At 38.2% G+C, this 17843-nt stretch overlaps 1 protein-coding gene across 1 annotated transcript in view; it reads right to left on the bottom strand.

The window, feature by feature from the left end:
- Positions 1-17393, bottom strand: part of IL31RA (interleukin 31 receptor A) — a 60761-nt gene extending 43368 nt beyond the window's left edge. Inside the window, exons 1-3 of the mRNA XM_014781528.2 lie at positions 17303-17393; positions 9968-10085; positions 6400-6581 (exon numbers count right to left, since the gene is read on the bottom strand). Of these exons, the coding sequence (XP_014637014.2) occupies positions 6400-6581; positions 9968-10085; positions 17303-17357 (355 nt within the window). The 5' untranslated portion in view covers positions 17358-17393. The remainder of the gene's footprint in view (positions 1-6399; positions 6582-9967; positions 10086-17302) is intronic.
- Positions 17394-17843: the final 450 nt, after the last annotated feature.

The raw sequence follows: 17843 nt of genomic DNA, 5'->3' as shown, positions 1-17843 counted from the left end.
ACCTGCCTTTCAAGAAATGTCGAATGGAGCCCTTCTACCTGAAAAAAAAAGGCAAAGGTATACAAAGCTTTGCACAAGGTGATAAATAGACAGAATCAGAAAATCGCAACTTTATATCAGAATAGGTTAGTAAACACTTAATTGTAACATAAAAGCTAAAGGGAAAGAAAGCATTGAAAATAACTATAGCCACTTCAAGCTGGTAACAAACTCACAATACAAAAAGGGATAATTTGTGACAACAAAACCATAGAAGGGGAAGAGGAAAGGGAAGGAATCTGCATAGGCTAATGGAGATAAGAGGCTATCAGAAAAAGGACTATCTCATCTGTGAGATCTTTTATACAAAGTTTATGGTAACCACAAAACAAAAAATCAGAGCAAAGTCACAAATCATAAATAAAGAGAAAACTGAGAAAAACATCACAGAAAACCATCAAACTGAAATGGTAGACAGAAATACAAGGAAAAAGAAACAATGGAAGTATAGAACAACCAGAAAACAAAACATAAAATGGCAGTATTAAGCTCTCATATATCAATAATCACTCTAAATGTAAATGGATTAAATTCACCAACCAAAAGACACAGAGTTGCTGGATGGATTAAAAAACAAGACCCAACGATATGCTGCCTCCAGGAGACCCATCTCAGCTCTAAAGACAAACATAGGCTCAGAGTGAAGGGATGGAAGATGATACTCCAAGCAAATGGCAACCAAAAGAAAGCGGGTTAGCCATCCTTATATCAGACAAAACAGACTTCAAGCCAAAAAAGATAACAAGAGACAAAGATGGACATTGTACAATGATAAAAGGGACATTCCACCAACAAGACATAACTTTACTAACATAAATGCACCTAACATAGGAGCATCAAAGTATATAAAGCAAATATTAAAAGACCTAAAGGGAGAAATTGACAGCAACACAATAATAGTAGGGGACTTTAATATCCCACTAACGTCAATGGGTAGATCATCCAGACAGAAAGTCAACAAGGAAACATTGGACTTAAGTGAAACACTAGCCCAGATGAACTTAATAGATACATAGAGAACATTCCATCCAACAGCAGCAGAATACACATCCTTTTCAAGTGCACATGGAACATTCTTAAAGATAGACCATATGCTGGGAAGGAAAACAAGTCTCAATAAATTTAAGAAGACTGAAATCATATCAAGCATCTTTTCCAACCACAATGGCATTAAACTAGAAATCAACCGCAAGAAAAAAGCTGGAAAAGTCACAAATATGTGGAGATTAAATAACATGCTACTGAACAACTACTGCATCAATGAAGAAATCAAAAGTGAAATCAAAAAATACCTGAAGACAAATGAAAATGAAAACACAATATACCAAAACCTATGGGATGCAGCAAAAGAAGTACAAAGAGGGACGCATATAGCAATACAGGCCTACCTCAACAAATAAGAAAAATCTCAAATAAACAATCTAACACTACACCTAAAAGAAATAGAAAAAGATGAACAAATGAATCCCAAAGTCAGTAGAAGAAAGGAAATACAAAAAATCAGAGCAGAAATAAATGAAATAGAGACTAGAAAGACAATGGAAAGGACCAATGAAACTAAGAGCTGGTTCTTTGAAAAGATGAACAAAATTGACAAACTCTTAACTAGACTCAGTAGGAAAAAAAGAGAGAAGGCTCGAATCAATAAAATCAGAAATGAAAGAGGAGAAATTACAATGGATACCACAGAAATACAAAAATTGTAAGAGAGTACTATGAAAAATTATACATCAACAAATTGGATAACCTAGAAGAAATGAATAAATTCTTAGAATCACACAACCTCCCAAAACCGAATCAAGAAGAAACAGAGAATCTGAATAGACCAATCACAAGTAAAGAAATTGAAACAGTAATCAACTGTTCAATTTCAATCAACAAAATCAAACATCTCCCACGATCTGCTTGGTGGCCTGGGTTTGCAGGTTTGGATCCCAGCCACAGACCTGCTCCACTCATCATCCATGCTGTGGCGGTGTCCCACATACAAAACAGAGGAAGACTGGCACAGATGTTAGCTCAGGGCTAATCTTCCTCAAGCAAAAAAAGAGGAAGATTGGAAATGGATGTTAGCTCAGGGTGAATTTTCCTCACCAAAAAAAAAAGAAAAAAAAATCTCCCAAAAAACAAAAGCTGAGGATCAGACAGCTTCTCTGGTAAATTCTACCAAACACTCAAAGATTTAATTCCTATCCTTCTCACACTCTTCCAAAAAATTGAATAAGATGGGATGCTTCATAACTCATTTTATGAGGCCAACATTACCCTGATACCAAAACCAGACAAGGACAACACAAAAAAGGAAAATCATAGGCCAATATCACTGATGAACATAGATACAAAAATCCTCAACAAAATATTAGCAAATAAAATACAACAGTACATGAAAACGATCATACACAACGAACAAGTGGGATTTATTCCAGGGATACAGGGATGCAACATCTGCAAAGCAATCAATGTGATATGCCAGATTAACAAAATGAAGAATAAAAATCACATGATCCTCTCAATAGATACAAAGAAAGCACTTGACAAGATTCTACATCCATTTGTGATATAAAGTCTCAATAAAATGCATATAGAAGGAAAGTACCTCAACATAATGAAGGCCATATATGACAAACCCACAGCCAACATCATACTTAGTGGTGAAAAACTGAAAGCTATTCCTCTAAGAACAGGAACAAGACAAGGATGCCCACTCATGCCACTCTTATTCAACATAGTACTGGGAAGTGCTAGTCAGAGCAATTAGACAAGAAAAAGAAATAAAAGGGATACAAATTGGAAAGGAAGAAGTAAAATTGTCACTATTTGTAGATGACGTGATTATATATATAGAAAACTCTAAAGAATCCACCTAAAAACTATTAGAAACAATTAACAAATACAGTAAAATTTCAGGGTACAAAATCAACATACAAAAATCAGTCACATTTCTATACACTAACAACAAACTAGCAGAAAGAGAAATCAAGAATACAATCCCATTTACAATAGCAACAAAAAGATAAAATACCTAGGAATAAATTTAACCAAGGAGGTGAAAGACCTATACACTGAAAACTATAAGATATAGTTGAAAGAAATTGAAGACATAAAGAACTAGAAAGCAATCTACAGATTCAATGCAATCTCAATCAGAATCCCAATGACATTTTTCACAGAAATAGAACAAAGAATTCTAAAATTTATGTGGAAGGGCCGGCCCTGTGGCTTAGTGGTTGAGTGCACACGCTCCACTGCTGGCAGCCCGGGTTCGGATCCTGGGCGTGCACCGACGCACCGCTTCTCTGGCCATGCTGAGGCCACGTCCCACATACAGCAACTAGAAGGGTGTGCAGCTACGACATACAACTATCTACTGGGGCTTTGGGGGGAAAAATAAATAAATAAAATTATTTAAAAAAAAATTTATGTGGAACAACAAAAGATCCTGAATTGCCAAAGCAATACTGAGAAAAAAGAACGAAGCTAGAGATACCATACTCCCTGATTTTAAAGTATACTACAAGGTTATAGTAATCAAAACAGCCCAGTACTGGCAGAAAAACAGACACAAAGATCAATGGAACAGAATTGAGAGCACAAAAAAACCCACACATCTATGGACAGCTAATTTTCAACAAAGGAGCCAAGAACATACAATGAAGAAAGGAAAGTCTCTTCAATAAATGATGTTGGGAAAACTGGACAGCCACTTTCAAAAGAATGAAAGTAGACCATTATCTTACACCATACACAAAAATTAACTCAAAATGGATTAAAGGCTTGAATGTAAGGCTTGAAACCATAAAACTCCTAGAAGAAAATATAGGCGTTCACTCTTTGACATCAGTCTTAGCAACATCTTTTTGAATATAATGTCTCCTCAGGTAAGGGAAACAAAAGAAAAAATAAACGGGACTACCTCAAACTAAAAAGCTTCTGTAAAGCAAAGGAAACCATCAACAAAATGAAAAGACAACCCACCAAGTGGGAGAAAATATTTGCAAATCATATATTTGACAAGTGGTTAATTTCAAAAATATATGAAGAACTCATACAACTCAACAAAAAAAACAAAAAACCTGATTGAAAAATGGGCAGAGGATATGAACAGACATTTTTCCAAAGAAGATATACAGATGGCCAACAGGCACATAAAAAGATGTTCAACATCACTGATTATGAATGGCTGTTATTAAAAAGACAAGAAATAAGTGTTGGAGAAGATGTGGAGAAAAAGGAACCCTAGTACACTGCTTGCGGGAATGTAAAATTGGTGCAGCCACTATGGATAACAGTATGGAAACTTCTCAAATAATTAAAAATAGAAATAACATATGATTCAGGTATTCCACTTCTGGGTATTTATCCAAAGAATACAAAAATATTAATTCATAAAGATATATGCACCCCTATGTTCACTGCAGCATTACTGACAATAGCCAAGACTTGGAAGCAACCTAAATGCCCATCAAGAGATGAATAGATAAAGAAGATGTGGTATATATATACAATAGAATACTACTCAGCCATAAAAAAGATGAAATCTTGCCATTTGCAACAACATGGGGAGACTTTGAGGGTATTATGCTAAGTGAAATAAGTCAGACGGAGAAAGACAATTACTGTATGACTTCACTCATATGTGGAAGATGAACAAACATATAGGTATGAAGAACAGACTGGTGGTTACCAGAGGAGGAGGGGGTAGGGGGAGGGCAAAAGGGGTCAAGGGGCACATGTGTATGGTGACAGATGGCAACTAGACTTTTGGTGGTGAACACGATGCAGTCTATACAGAAGTTGAAATTTAATAATGTACACCTTAAATTTATATAATGATATAAATCAATGTGACCTCAATTAAAAAAAAGAAATTGAAAATACAACCCACAGAAAGGGAGAAAATATTTGCAAATCATGTATCTGATAGGGAACTTGTACTTAGAATATATAAACAACTCTTAAAACTTAACAATAAAAAGACAACACAACTTAAAAATGGGCAAAGGATTTGGACAAACATTTCTCCAAAGAAGATATACAAATGGCCAATTAGCAAATGAAAAGATGCTCAACATCATTAGTCATTAGGTAAAGGCAAAGCAGAACTATATTAAGATACCACTTCACACTCACTATGATGGCTATAATCAAAAAGATGGGTGATATCTAGTGTTGGCAAGGATATGGAGAAGTTGGAACCTTTATAAATTGCTGGTGGGAATGTAAAATGATGCAGCCACTTTAGTCAAGTTTGGCAGTTCTTCAAAAAGCTAAAGATAGAGTTATCTTATGGGTTATCATACACTCAGCAATTTCACTAGGTATATATCTAAGAGAATTGAAACATATGTCCACACAAAATGTGTACACAAATATTCATAACAGTATTATTCATAATAACCAAAAAGTAGAAACAACCCAAATGTTCATCAACTGATGTATGGATAAACAAAATGTGGTATATCCCTACAGTGGAATATTATTCAGCCATAAAAAGGACTAAGATACTGATAAATGCTACAACATGGATGAACCTTGAAAACATTACGCTGTGAAAGAAATCACATCAAAAGACCACATATTGTATCATTACATTTAGATAAAACGTCAAAAATAGGCATATCCATAAAGACAGAAAATAGACTAGTGGTTGCCAAAGGTTGGAGGAAGGGGGAAGTAAGTGACTGCGGACTGACTGACTGACTGTTATGGGTATGAAGTTTATTTTGGGGGTGATGAAAATGTTCTGAAATTAAATACTGGTGATGTTTGTACAACTTTGCAACTATGATTTTTAAAACCCACTGAACTGTCATTTTCAAAGGTGAACTTTTAAATGGCATGTGAATTATATCTTAATAAAGATGTAATTGGTGAAATGTGAAAATTGTTGAAACAAATATGGTGAAAATGAGTGTTTGAAAAAGAATTAAAAAGGTAAGAATTAGTGAGATTATTTTTTAAAATAAGAGTTTTACTCTCTTTTCCTACATGAGCAATGACGTTTTGAGGGGGGAAAACTCTGTTTCTTTGAATACCATTTATGGTACAAACTGCAAGAGGAAATCAGGGACCAGCAAAAATGTTTCTTCTCATGCCTTTTTTTTTCATTGACCAATTCCTTCCCTCCTTCCTTCTTTCCCTTACTTCCCTCCTTCCTTCCTTCCTTTCTTTTTCCCTCCCTTCCTCTCTCTCTCCCTTCCTTCTTCAATAAGAGGACAAATTTTTTGTGTATCCATAACACACACCTACTATATCTTTGAGCTTTGAGTCTACTTTCAAGTCCACAGATATCTCTTTAAAATGAAAAAAGAGGGGGATATCTTTTAATGAAAGTATATAAGAATATCACATGACACTTACCTATGGTAGCTAATATCCATTTTGTCGTATCAGATTTAATTATACCATCTGCATTTTGAGCTTCCACTTGAATGGTGTAAATGTCTGGTATTGTTATTGTTGGAGGATAGAAAGAGCATGAGGTACGATTTGTACTTGTAGAATTACCAGTAGTACAATGATCACTTTTACGTCCATAACAGCTTTGAAGGAAAAAGTGATACAATGTGAGTTTAGTACAGCAGTTTGGAAACATAGCCATACTTAATATATTAAACATGCATTTGTCAGTTTCACTCTGGGTTTCTCTTGAAAACTATGTAATTCAGAATTTGGTGCCCCTCTCTCCAAATTCCTTCCTCACCTCCTAAGAGAAAGAAAAATTACCTGCTTCCTGCCTACCTGAGATGCTATGAACCATGAAGACCTCCTTGGAACCCTGAGTCCATCAAAAGCTCATAATGCATTTCCTATTGATAAGAAATGATGAATAGACCCCCAAAAATCCAAGATTCTAGCCTTGAGAACTTATTCTTAAAAGAAAAAATAAAATCAAAGAGGATTTGTTAAATAAATTACGGTAAATACATAAATAAAATTTAAAATGATAGTTTTTAATACATGTGTATTTATTGATATGGAAAGATACTCACTCAATTGTTGGTGTAAAAAAGCAGGATACATATTATGTACAGAATGCTCACATTTACATAAACTTATATATTTACATAACTATTCTTAGAGATGTCTGGAAAGATCTTCATCAAAATGTTAACGTTGTTACCTTTGGTGGTAGGATTTTGGGTGATTTTTTTACATTCTTTATATTTTTCAGATTGAATTTTTTGCCATTGGTATATATTGTTTTCAGAAAACTCATTAAAGTTATTTTCCTAGATAGATAGATAATTTAAACCCTACCAAGCTGTAACTTAAGGAAAATAAGTACACATATTGGTAGGAATCAGGTGGGTAGGTATAGCTATAGTCCACATGGCTCTGGGGATTATGTAGGAGATGGAGTAGGCTGAGAACTGAAAAGGAGGCCCATCTTGCAAGGTCCCAGTGTTCGCTGGGTCAGTGGGTGAGGGAGCAGAGCTTGGACATATAAAATCATGAGATTTTGAAAGTAGAAAGGACCTCAAGGGTTTTCTATGGTTATTGTGCAGTGCAGAAACGGCCTCCAGGGTAATGTTATGTCGTGGTTACAAGCACAGACTCTAGAAGCAGACCAGGTTTGAATCCTGGCTTTGCCCCTATTAACCCTGTGCCTTGGGCAAATTTCTTAACCTCTTTGTGCCTTAGTTTTCTCATATCTAAAATGAGAATAGTAATATACCTATAGCATAGGGATGTTATAAGGATGAAATGAGCGAATACACATAAAGTACTTTTAAAATGTCAGGCACATAGTCTAAATGTAGGATATTATTGTTGTTATTAGTACTATTACTATAGTTGAATATTTTTGCATTTATTCATGCTGTAACCTTTGAGAAATATCCCTTCACCCCTTTTCTGAACCTCTAGGGCTCTTTCAAGTTTCAGTTCAAAAACCACTACCTTCATGAAGGCATTCAAACTCCTCTTTTTCTTCCCTAAGGAAAAATCAATCCCTATTGTTTCTGGGCATAAGTAGGTTTTTTTGTTCATACCACTGATCCACCGTAATCTACCCTCAGAGTTGACTATCCACGAGGAAATCCTTCCATTCCGCCTGGAAGAGATATTCTCAGTGATAAATTCACAAAAATACAAGTCAGTCTGGGAGACCTGGAGAGCCTAGCAGGCCTGGGGTTATCAAAAGGGGCTGTGCATAGGCCTGAGGACACCCAGGGTTTTCCTGCTTTTCTACATGACCAGCTGGTGATAATAATGACAATCCATAGGCAGCATTGGAAGGGAGGTGGGGGGTGAGAATGACTCTTTAAAACAGAAAAATAGGAGTAAATCTATTAAGGGTTCCAGATTTTCATTCTACTGGTACTTCCTGTTCAACATTGGACTTAAAACCAATAAGTCTGGGAGAAGATAAGTCATTTGGACCATGGATTATTGGGCTTTCGTCATCCTTATTTTCTAAAGGAGAGGTTGGCAAACTATAGCCTGCAAGTCAGATACAGCCCACCTCCTGTTCCTGTATGGCCCACAGGTTAAGAAGAGGTTTTACACTGTTAAGCAGTTGGGGGGAAAACTTAAAAGAAGAAGAATAGTTTGTGGCATGTGAAAATTATATGAAATTCAAATTTCAGTATCCATAAATAAGGTTTTATTGGGAAACAGTCAGGTCCACTGATACACATACTGTCTATAGCAGCTTTCCTGCTACAGCAGTAGTGTTGAGTAATTTGACAGAAACCCATCTCTCTCTAAGTCTAAAATATTTACTACCTGCCTCTTTACAGAAGACGTTTGCTGACCTCTGTTTTAAATCATACTCATTAATATACCAGTACTGCAAAGAACATCGTTTACTTTTTTCCGTTTCTTCTACTGTAAAACATGACGTGGTCTTCCCTTATAACACCAGTTACCAATTTCCGAGGAGTGGAAAAAAAAAAAAAACAGGAATATATACGAGATCTTGTATTCAAAAACAAAACAAAACAAAAACTTGGAACTAAAGACTCTCGTTTTGAAATGGAGAAGACTTCAAGATCATCTTTCAATAGTTCCCAGCATTGGCCTCCTTATTCCTAGGGGAACGTGAGGGACATTTCATGAGCTATTTTAAAAATTTCAAAAAATCCCTCACTAAAACATCTAGCTTTTGGCTAGAATTACAATAAAAAATTTATAATTAGATGATAATAGAATTAGAATAAAAAGGGATGCTTGAGGTAGTGAAAAACTGGGCATCACTCTCCTGGTAGAATATTGTTTGACAGGCGTCACACGGCAAATTAGTGGCAGACTGAGGTAAATCTGCCTCTTAGTTCTGAGTCTATAACCCTATTCACTATATATAAATCCATGAAGAATGGACAGTTTTATAACACATTCTGGAAAGAGGAGGAATATAGTTGAATATAATAAATAAACAGATTTTGCGGGGGGGGAGGTGAGGAAGATTTGCACTGAGCTAACATCTATTGTCAACCTTCCTCTTTTTTTGCTTGAGGAAGATTAGCCCTGAGCTAACATCTGTGCCAATCTTCTTCTATTTTGTATGTGGGTTGCCGCCTCAGCATGGCCAACGAGTGGTGTAGGTCCATGCCTGGGATCCAAACCCTCAAACCTGGGCCACCGAAGTGGAGCATGCCAAAGTTAACCATTACGCCAGGGGGTCGGCCCGATAAACAGATTTTTCCACTGTGCTTATCACTGATGACTACTCTCAGCCAATCTGGCAGCTCTAGGAGGAGGTCAATATGCAGCTATACTCCCCCTCCCTCTGCAGCTGCAGATCCTGTCAGTTTGGCTGCAAGTAGCCAAGATGTCACCCCAACCACTGGATGCATAATGTGGTCACCCATAAGCTGTAATTGAGAAAACATTTTACTTCGTAAGTGACTTGAACCATGAATGAGCCAGGAGCCTCTGCCTCCCCTCTTACTCCCATTGAGAGCACACAAGCTTCTGTACTTACTAAGTTCTCTTAACTATGTACCATGTATCATTGGCTTCTTTCTCTGGACTCCAGGTGCAAGTAAAATTTTTCTTATAGTAGAAGATGCAAGAAATGTTCTCAGGCTTAGCTGGCAGAACTAAAATAAAACACATACACACAATAACTTCAGTACATGATAAATACTGCCAGCATTGGATATTTTGATGAAAACAAGATGATCAAAAGCTGGATTTGTTGGTTAGTTGCTAGGTATAATAGATTCTTTCCATCGCCCTGATTAGGAGAACCTAACACCATCTCTTCAATTATTCCCTTTGAAGAGCTAGATTTCTCATTTTTACATTCTTACTCAAAAGCAATACTTGAGAAGCAAAAATTATATCAAAACACCGGGCAAATATAAAGTGTCAGTGAAATACTAAGTAAAGCATCAAATGATAAAACCACTCTGGATAACTGGGTAATGGATGATGTGGGGAGAAGAGAAAAATACAAAATGTTGAACTATGCCACACTTCGACCTTATGGATCAATAATTCTTTCCCAGAAGAGTGTCTAAAAGAGAAAATTTCTGAAATATCTTCAGCTGTATTTTCGTATCTTATAAATCTTTCTTCTTGTAGTTCCCCACCAAATAACATCCATCCCTTCATACAGAGAGCAGATACTACCATCCATAACAGGGATCTAGACCCTCAAGGAGTCCAGAGATAGAATTAAGGGGTGCATGAAATTAAATAGGAAAATTTTTTCTTCTTTATTTTTCACTAATCTATCGTTGAAATTTACAAATTCCTTCCATCATGAATCTGGTCAGAAACCTACAGTAACATCACTACTTGTGACTTTGTCACCATTAAAAGTCACAGTTGGGGCCGGCCCAGTGGCGCAAGCGGTTAAGTGTGCACGCTCCGCTGCGGCAGCCTGGGGTTTGCCGGTTCGGATCCCGGGGGCACACCGACGCACTGCTTGGCAAGCCATGCTGTGGTGGCGTCCCATATAAAGTGGAGGAAAATGGGCACAGATGTTAGCCCAGGGCCAGTCTTCCTCAGCAAAAAAAAAAAAAAAAAGAGGAGGACTGGCAGATGTTAGCACAAGGCAATCTCCTCACAAAAAAAATAAAATAAAATAAAAGTCACAGTTATTTTTATATTATATTTCAGTTGTTGCAGATACCTTGAAATATCAAATACTATTGTCACTATTACTAAATTAAGGTAATTATGAGGTCTTCTTATTTAATGTGTTAACAGAGAAGCATATATATTACTATGTCACAAATTTGTTTAATATTTTGATGATATCATTTTAATGTATTTGGGTCCCTTTGTAATCCTCTGTACCTTATTTACGCATTTACAAATATTATTTTGAGAAGTGGTCCACAGGCTTCACCAGATGACCAAGGGGTTCGCCATACTCACACACACATGCACACATACACACAACAAAGAACTAAGGGCAATTTTAAACTAAGGGCAATGTTCAGCTCTGAGGCTCATACTAACTTCTTTTTGAGGCTTTGGTAAAACCATAGACTGAAGAAGCAGGCATTTTTGAGAGAGGAAGGCAACTTGTTAAGTTACCTTTATATATCAAAGCAAAGCTCTAGTGCTTCTAGGAAGGAAGACCCTACCAGACAAGAAGTAAGAAAAAGTCCATCGCTTCTGGCAAGTAAAATATTGGGTGGAGGAGGAGGCAGGCAATGAAAATAAGGTAGAGCAAAGGGCTCAGATGTCAGTGTTCTTGGTGGAGCAGTACAAACACACAGATGGGTCTGATGAACCAAGGTCATCTGGGCTGGTGGCCTATTTCACCAGGCACAGCCTGGGGGAGGTTATAAGCCTGTAGCATAGAAGAAGCCTCATGTTCCACACAGCACCAACTCCAGCATGGCACAGAAGTCCTAGCACTGCACTGGCAGAGGGCGGGTGGGGGCAGCTCTTCAGGTAAGCTCTATACAGGTGAGTGTAGCATGCAGAGATCCAGAAGTTTGCTGTGTCTCAAGGTGGATGGTAGGGCATGGGTATAGATGTATGGCGCTGGTCCAGGCCTGGGATTTGGATAAAGAGGCTTCTGTGCACAGAGGGACTTCAGAACCATAGGCAAACAACTGGGGCCTGAACTTCAGGAGTAGGCGCCAGTATGATGCCCCAAAGCCCTGACAAAGCTGGCTGTCCTGCAGTAGGTAGCACAGGAGGGATCAGACCACAGCAGACAGTCCAGAGAAGACCAGAGGACAACACAAGGACTTGCTCACGTGGATTCAGGAACCTTTGCCCAAGACTCGCAAGTCACATAAAGCCTCCTTGTATACCCAGACACCATCTTGAGGAGGAGTGGGGGAAAGGCAGGAACTCTGGCACAGTGAACATTTACTCCAGAGAGATTGAATTAGCTGAAAAACACTAAACCAGAAGAAACTGAGACGATGTTAATAAATGTTAAGTGCTACCCATCCCTCCCTCTCCTCAGCCCTGCCTGGCTTTCCAGGGGAAAGGGGACTTTTGAAATGGATTAACTTGATCATAGAAAATAAAGATGTTATAATTTTCTCTGCACATCTAACTGTATATATTTCAACTCTGTCAGAGGTATTACTTTCTAACAGGAAGGCAGTAGTAAAGGGTGCCAGAATGGATAGCATTCATTGTTTTGTTTAGGTTTGAGATTTTTGGATTTGTATATACATTCACATATTTGGTCTATGAAACGAGCATTGTCCACATGGGTAAAGCAGCCCCTGGGAATGACGAGTAAGAGTGAGGGAGAGCTACGTGCCTCCATGTTGTGCCAACATTTCCATCTCTTTCCTGAGAGGCTGCCTTCCTCTGAGTCCTGCACGTGAACCTGATCCCTGCAGCTGAACCATCAGTCCAAGACTTTCTATCTTTGCTACTTGCATGCTGAAAACGATAACAAAGCTGGTGATCTCCAAGTCCAAATGCTTAAAAAGACCAAAGTTAACTGAACTCAAACCAAATAATACTGCATATGACGTGAAGATTAGAAGCTAGACTAGTATCACATTCCTCAAAGAGCCCACACAGCTTGAAACTCTTCCTGAGGATTCCTTGGGTCAGCAAGCAGAATATTAATGATTCCACACTTCATAACTGCCAGTGGGAACATGCAAAATCCTACAAGAGGTTGAACCAAGGGTCAGCCAACAATGTCCTTAGAGGAATGATTTTCACACTGACCGACTCACTCCCTGTTTCCATGGCTCAGAGATAATGGCTGTGTTTGTACGTGAGTGTGTGTGCGTGTGTGTGTACATGTGGGTCTGTCTTTAGTCCTTCCGTCAAGTTTCTTACAAATAGTCATCCAATGTTAGCCTGCCCCCCAATCTCCATTTCACTAACACCCGTCACACTAGTTCAGCAGGATTTCAAAGGTGATCCTTTGCTGGAGAATAAGGAAACAAAAAGTCTTTTTCTGTCTCTCCAGAATATTCTTTGGTCTTGTACTATTCTCATTATGGCCTCATACACCCATATATTTTTATTTCCTTCTTCATTCTCACTCTACCTTATGTCGGCTGAATCCAAAGCCAGCCACCAAAAAACCGAGATATGAATAGATCCTCATGGATCCAAATATACCACCCCCCTAAACCTTAGTGAACCCTGGTCTTACTTATTTTTCCTTGAATACCTCTCCTTAGCTCCTTCAAAAGCTTTGATTAACTTATATAAAAGCCGTAAGCTAGAAAGGGAGTCAAACACCTGGTTTCCAGAACCATTAGTGTCAGTAGGTATCAGGAGAAGAGAAGGTGGTTCTAAAAACGATTTTCCACTCCCCCTGAGTTACATTTGTTTTGCCCTTACTGCTTGGCACATGGCAAGAAAAAGCAATATTCTTACAGAGGCCACTTAATATTGGTATAGAGGAGGAAAAAAATTCTCTTTCCTTCTACCTTCCTAGGTTCTCCAGTTGGGGCCCTGTAAAATTAGACTAGCAAAAGACAGATTAATAAGAGAAAACCGGTATATCAATGCATGCAGTGCACATCACGCAAAAGAAACCTCAATGAAGAATAACTCAAAGGGGTGCTTAGAACTTGGGCTTATATAGCATCTTCAAAAAAAATCAATAAATTTGTAGAGAAGTGACAAGACAAAAGAAAAGGAATTTAGGTTTTCAAGGGTGGCAAACCATGGAAAGGTAAATATATGTGAGAAACTAATGGAGCAAGGTTTGTGTGTGCAGGTCCATCTTGGCTGACTTTCCGTCATCTTCATGGCCATAAAACTTCCCCAGGAGAGGAGATTTATGGCAGTCCTCATTTTTCAGAAGTTTCTGCTTTTAGTCAGATAAAGGAAGCTCCAAGAAGGCTTCATTTCTGCATCTACTGATTCTCATTTGCCTCTAGATCAAAATAATCCTTATGCCAAAGTGGCATATTTTGGAGTGGCATATTCTGATCGCCTACACTGGTATTACAGAAGAGATTTGTGATAAATAAAATGAATGCTCAGCAATATTTCCAGCGCTCATTAACCTCTCCCCTTCCTGGACACATAAGAAGAATTTATTTCCTTGCCCCCTTGAAACTAGGCATGGCCGTGTAACTTGCTTTGGCCATTGACATGAGAGGAGCAGTTAAGCGCTAGTGCATGATTCTCCTTTCTCTCCTCCCTCTGCCCCTGCATACGATGAAAATCGATGCTGAGATGGTGGTGTTTTAGGATGATAGAGCCGCCATCAGCCTGGGTCCCTGCTTATTGGTGATGGACATGTAGAGCTTGTTGTTTTAAACACTAAGATTTGGGGCTTGTTTACTTTGCAGCATAAACAATGTTCCCTGACTAATGTAAAAAATAGATGGCCTGCTCTGAAAATCCAGGATTGTAAGACTTGGAAGAGGAATTCATTTTAACAGTTTTCCCTCTTCTCCTGTGCCCTCATAACATTCTAATTCTGCATATGTATCTCAGGTCAGTTTCGATTTGTTTTATCACAAATTAGGGGGCTGGGGGGAACTGGAATAAAAAAGATCCAAATCAACAAACAATTTTAGGCTCTACTTTAACTTTCTTGCTTTACTTTTGGTTATCATTTCCAGCCTCAGTTATCTGGTGTGACCCACACATCTGAAATGCCTTGACTTTATATAACAGAACTGCCACGGCTGGCAGAGCTTACACATTTTTTGTCCAGCCTTTCAACTTGCTGGCAACCAGTGTGCCTATTTTAAGTCTTATTTGACTTATTTCTAATTAGAATATCAACTCTTCATTGGAAGGAAATTGTGATAGAGCAGTGAAGGGCACTTCAGCTCTGTTACATTTTTTACAAAAACCCAAGAGTACTGGCCAGTACTCCTCAAGACTGTCAAGATCATGAGAAATAAGGAAAGACTAAGAAACTGTCACAGACCAGAAGAGACTAGGAAGATATAAGAATTCAATGCAATATAGTACCCTGAATTAGATTCTGGAACAGAAAGAGAACATTAATGGAAAAACTAATGAAATCCAAATAAAGTCTGGAATTTAGTCAATAGTAATGTGCCAATATCAGTTTCTTAGTTTTGGTAAATGTACTATGGTATTATAAGATATTAACAATGGGGGAAACTGGATGAGGGATATACAAGAACTCTCTGTACTATCTTAATTTTTCTGAAAATCTAAAATTATTCAAAAACGAAATTTTTATTTTTAAAAAATGGACAACTGAAGGCTAGATTTGCCACTTGCACACATCTATCCTCCCACATTTTCAAAAAAATACATAGCTATATTCCTACGTCTCTAGAAATAACTATTTCCCCTATTTTTAGAAATAAGAGGAAATACTAATAAACTTCCTCTAAGAAAGACTGGGAGAATGTTCTTGCCTATCAGAGAACTTCCCACATGCAAGAGGAGCATTTTTCAAGATTAAAAAGATGTTCTCAATATCCCTTCTTCCCTCTATGCTCATATCACTTTGGTGTTGTTGCAAAGTTAGCATTGTGAAAAATGTCTTGAAATAGAAGAAGGGCATGACTGAGTAAAGACCAAGGGAAGGATAGTGTAAAAGAGAAGCAGGCTGGTAACTGGAGCCAGTTATGCAGGAGATGATGTAAGTAAAAGGTGGTAAGAGGAGAAGAAGACAGAGATGAAAGAAAGGAAAAGACAAGTTGAGTGGAAGGTGTCACGATGCACATAATTAGGACTTTAAATTGGATAATTGGGAAAATTGTTGATTTCTGAGCTGGCCAGGAGAGGCTAAAGGAGATGGGGAGACCTACCTACCTGTATTGTCTATAAAGTTCCTGGGTGCCACAGGTGTAACCTGAGGGAGCTGCAAGGCAGGCCAGGCCAGGACAGAGCTCTGGAAGACATTCTCATTATCTCTGGGTCACAACTGCCCTCTTGGTGACCCCCGATGACTATATGTTATGGGCTGAATTATGTCCTCCCCCAAATTCATATGTTGAAGATCTAATCCCCAGCACCTCAGAAGGTGACTGTACTTGGAGATAGGGCCTTTAAGGAGGTATTAGTTAAAATGAGGTCATCAGGGTGGGCCTTAATCCAATCTGACTGGTGTCCTTATAAGAAGAAGAGATTAGGACACACAGAGGGATGACTATATGAAGAGGCAGCAAGAGAAAGGCCATCTTTGAGCCAAGGAGAGAGGTGTCAGAGGAAATCAACCCTGTGGGCACCCTGATCCTGAACTTCTAGCCTCCAGAACTATGAGAAAATAAATTTCTGTTGTTTAAGTGCCCAGTCTGTGGTGTTTTGTTATGGCAGGCCTAGCAAACTAGTACACTACATGATGCCTTCTTTACCTTCCCATGCCCATTTCCCACTTTTTCCTCTTTGGTTTAAATTTTTTTTTCTTTAATGTAAGATGTGATCAAACTAATGAGTCTTAGATATGCAAGGTACTGTATGGATATTAGGCCCATAGTCTTGAGTTGGACTATTGTAGAAATACGTTGTTTCATCATTTTCCTTTATATCCTTGGAATTTATTGCAAATAGCATGAAAATTATACATTTTTGTTCTTATGTGTGTCTTATGTGTGTGTTTTATATGAAACCACTGCACTTAACACAAAAATTATTGAGATAAACACTTACCATTACTCTAAAACAGCAGATCTTGACCTTTTGGGGGGTCATATCTCCTTCTGACAATATGATAGGCCATCTTGCTAAATTTGCACATGCATAAGTATACATCAACATGCACACACCCACCATGCACATAAATTCAGGGAATTCACAAATCCTCTGTTGCCCATCCACGTGTGCCCATGTCCAGGTGTCCCTTTGCTCTCAAGTTAACAACTCTTGTCCAAAGAAGGCAATAAGAATCACATACTTCACGAAAGGGCACAGGCTGACCTACCCGCCAGACTGATTTTGCACAGCAGAAGCAGCATCCACAGTGCCCAGGCCCCCATTGTCCTCAAGTTAACGCAGGCAGGCTGGGGAGAGAGCAAAACACGTCATCATCAGTCAAAAGCTACTGTTCTCCCTGTCCCTTTTCAACAACTCTATTTCCAGTGATAAACAGATTCAGGGGATTTTGAGGAAATGTATTTTTTTTCTTTTTTTATTTTATAGATTTTATTTTATTTATTTTATTACATTATTATTTTTTTTTTGGCAATCATCACATAGATCCCTTCATGATTACTCTACCAATCCTAGTCAACATTTTATTTTGTCCACAATTCATTTTACTACGTAATATGAAAAGTATACCAGCCACCAAGAATAGACTCCCGAAAAAAAGTACTGTCCTCCAGCCTCTGCCTCAGTTCCTGAACATTCCTGCCAAATGAAACAGTTCATAATTTCCCAAAAGCACCATGCTATTTCACATCCCCACGCTTTGTCCATGTGGTTCCTTCTGCGTAGAATGTCCTTTCCCCCTTGTTCCTGGC

Source organism: Ceratotherium simum, chromosome 18 (genome assembly GCF_057802395.1).
Source record: "Ceratotherium simum simum isolate JZ-2026a chromosome 18, ASM5780239v1, whole genome shotgun sequence".
Taxonomy (NCBI): domain Eukaryota; kingdom Metazoa; phylum Chordata; class Mammalia; order Perissodactyla; family Rhinocerotidae; genus Ceratotherium; species Ceratotherium simum.
The sequence above is the reverse complement of the archived record's forward strand: the minus strand, read 5'-3'. Positions and strand labels throughout refer to the sequence as shown.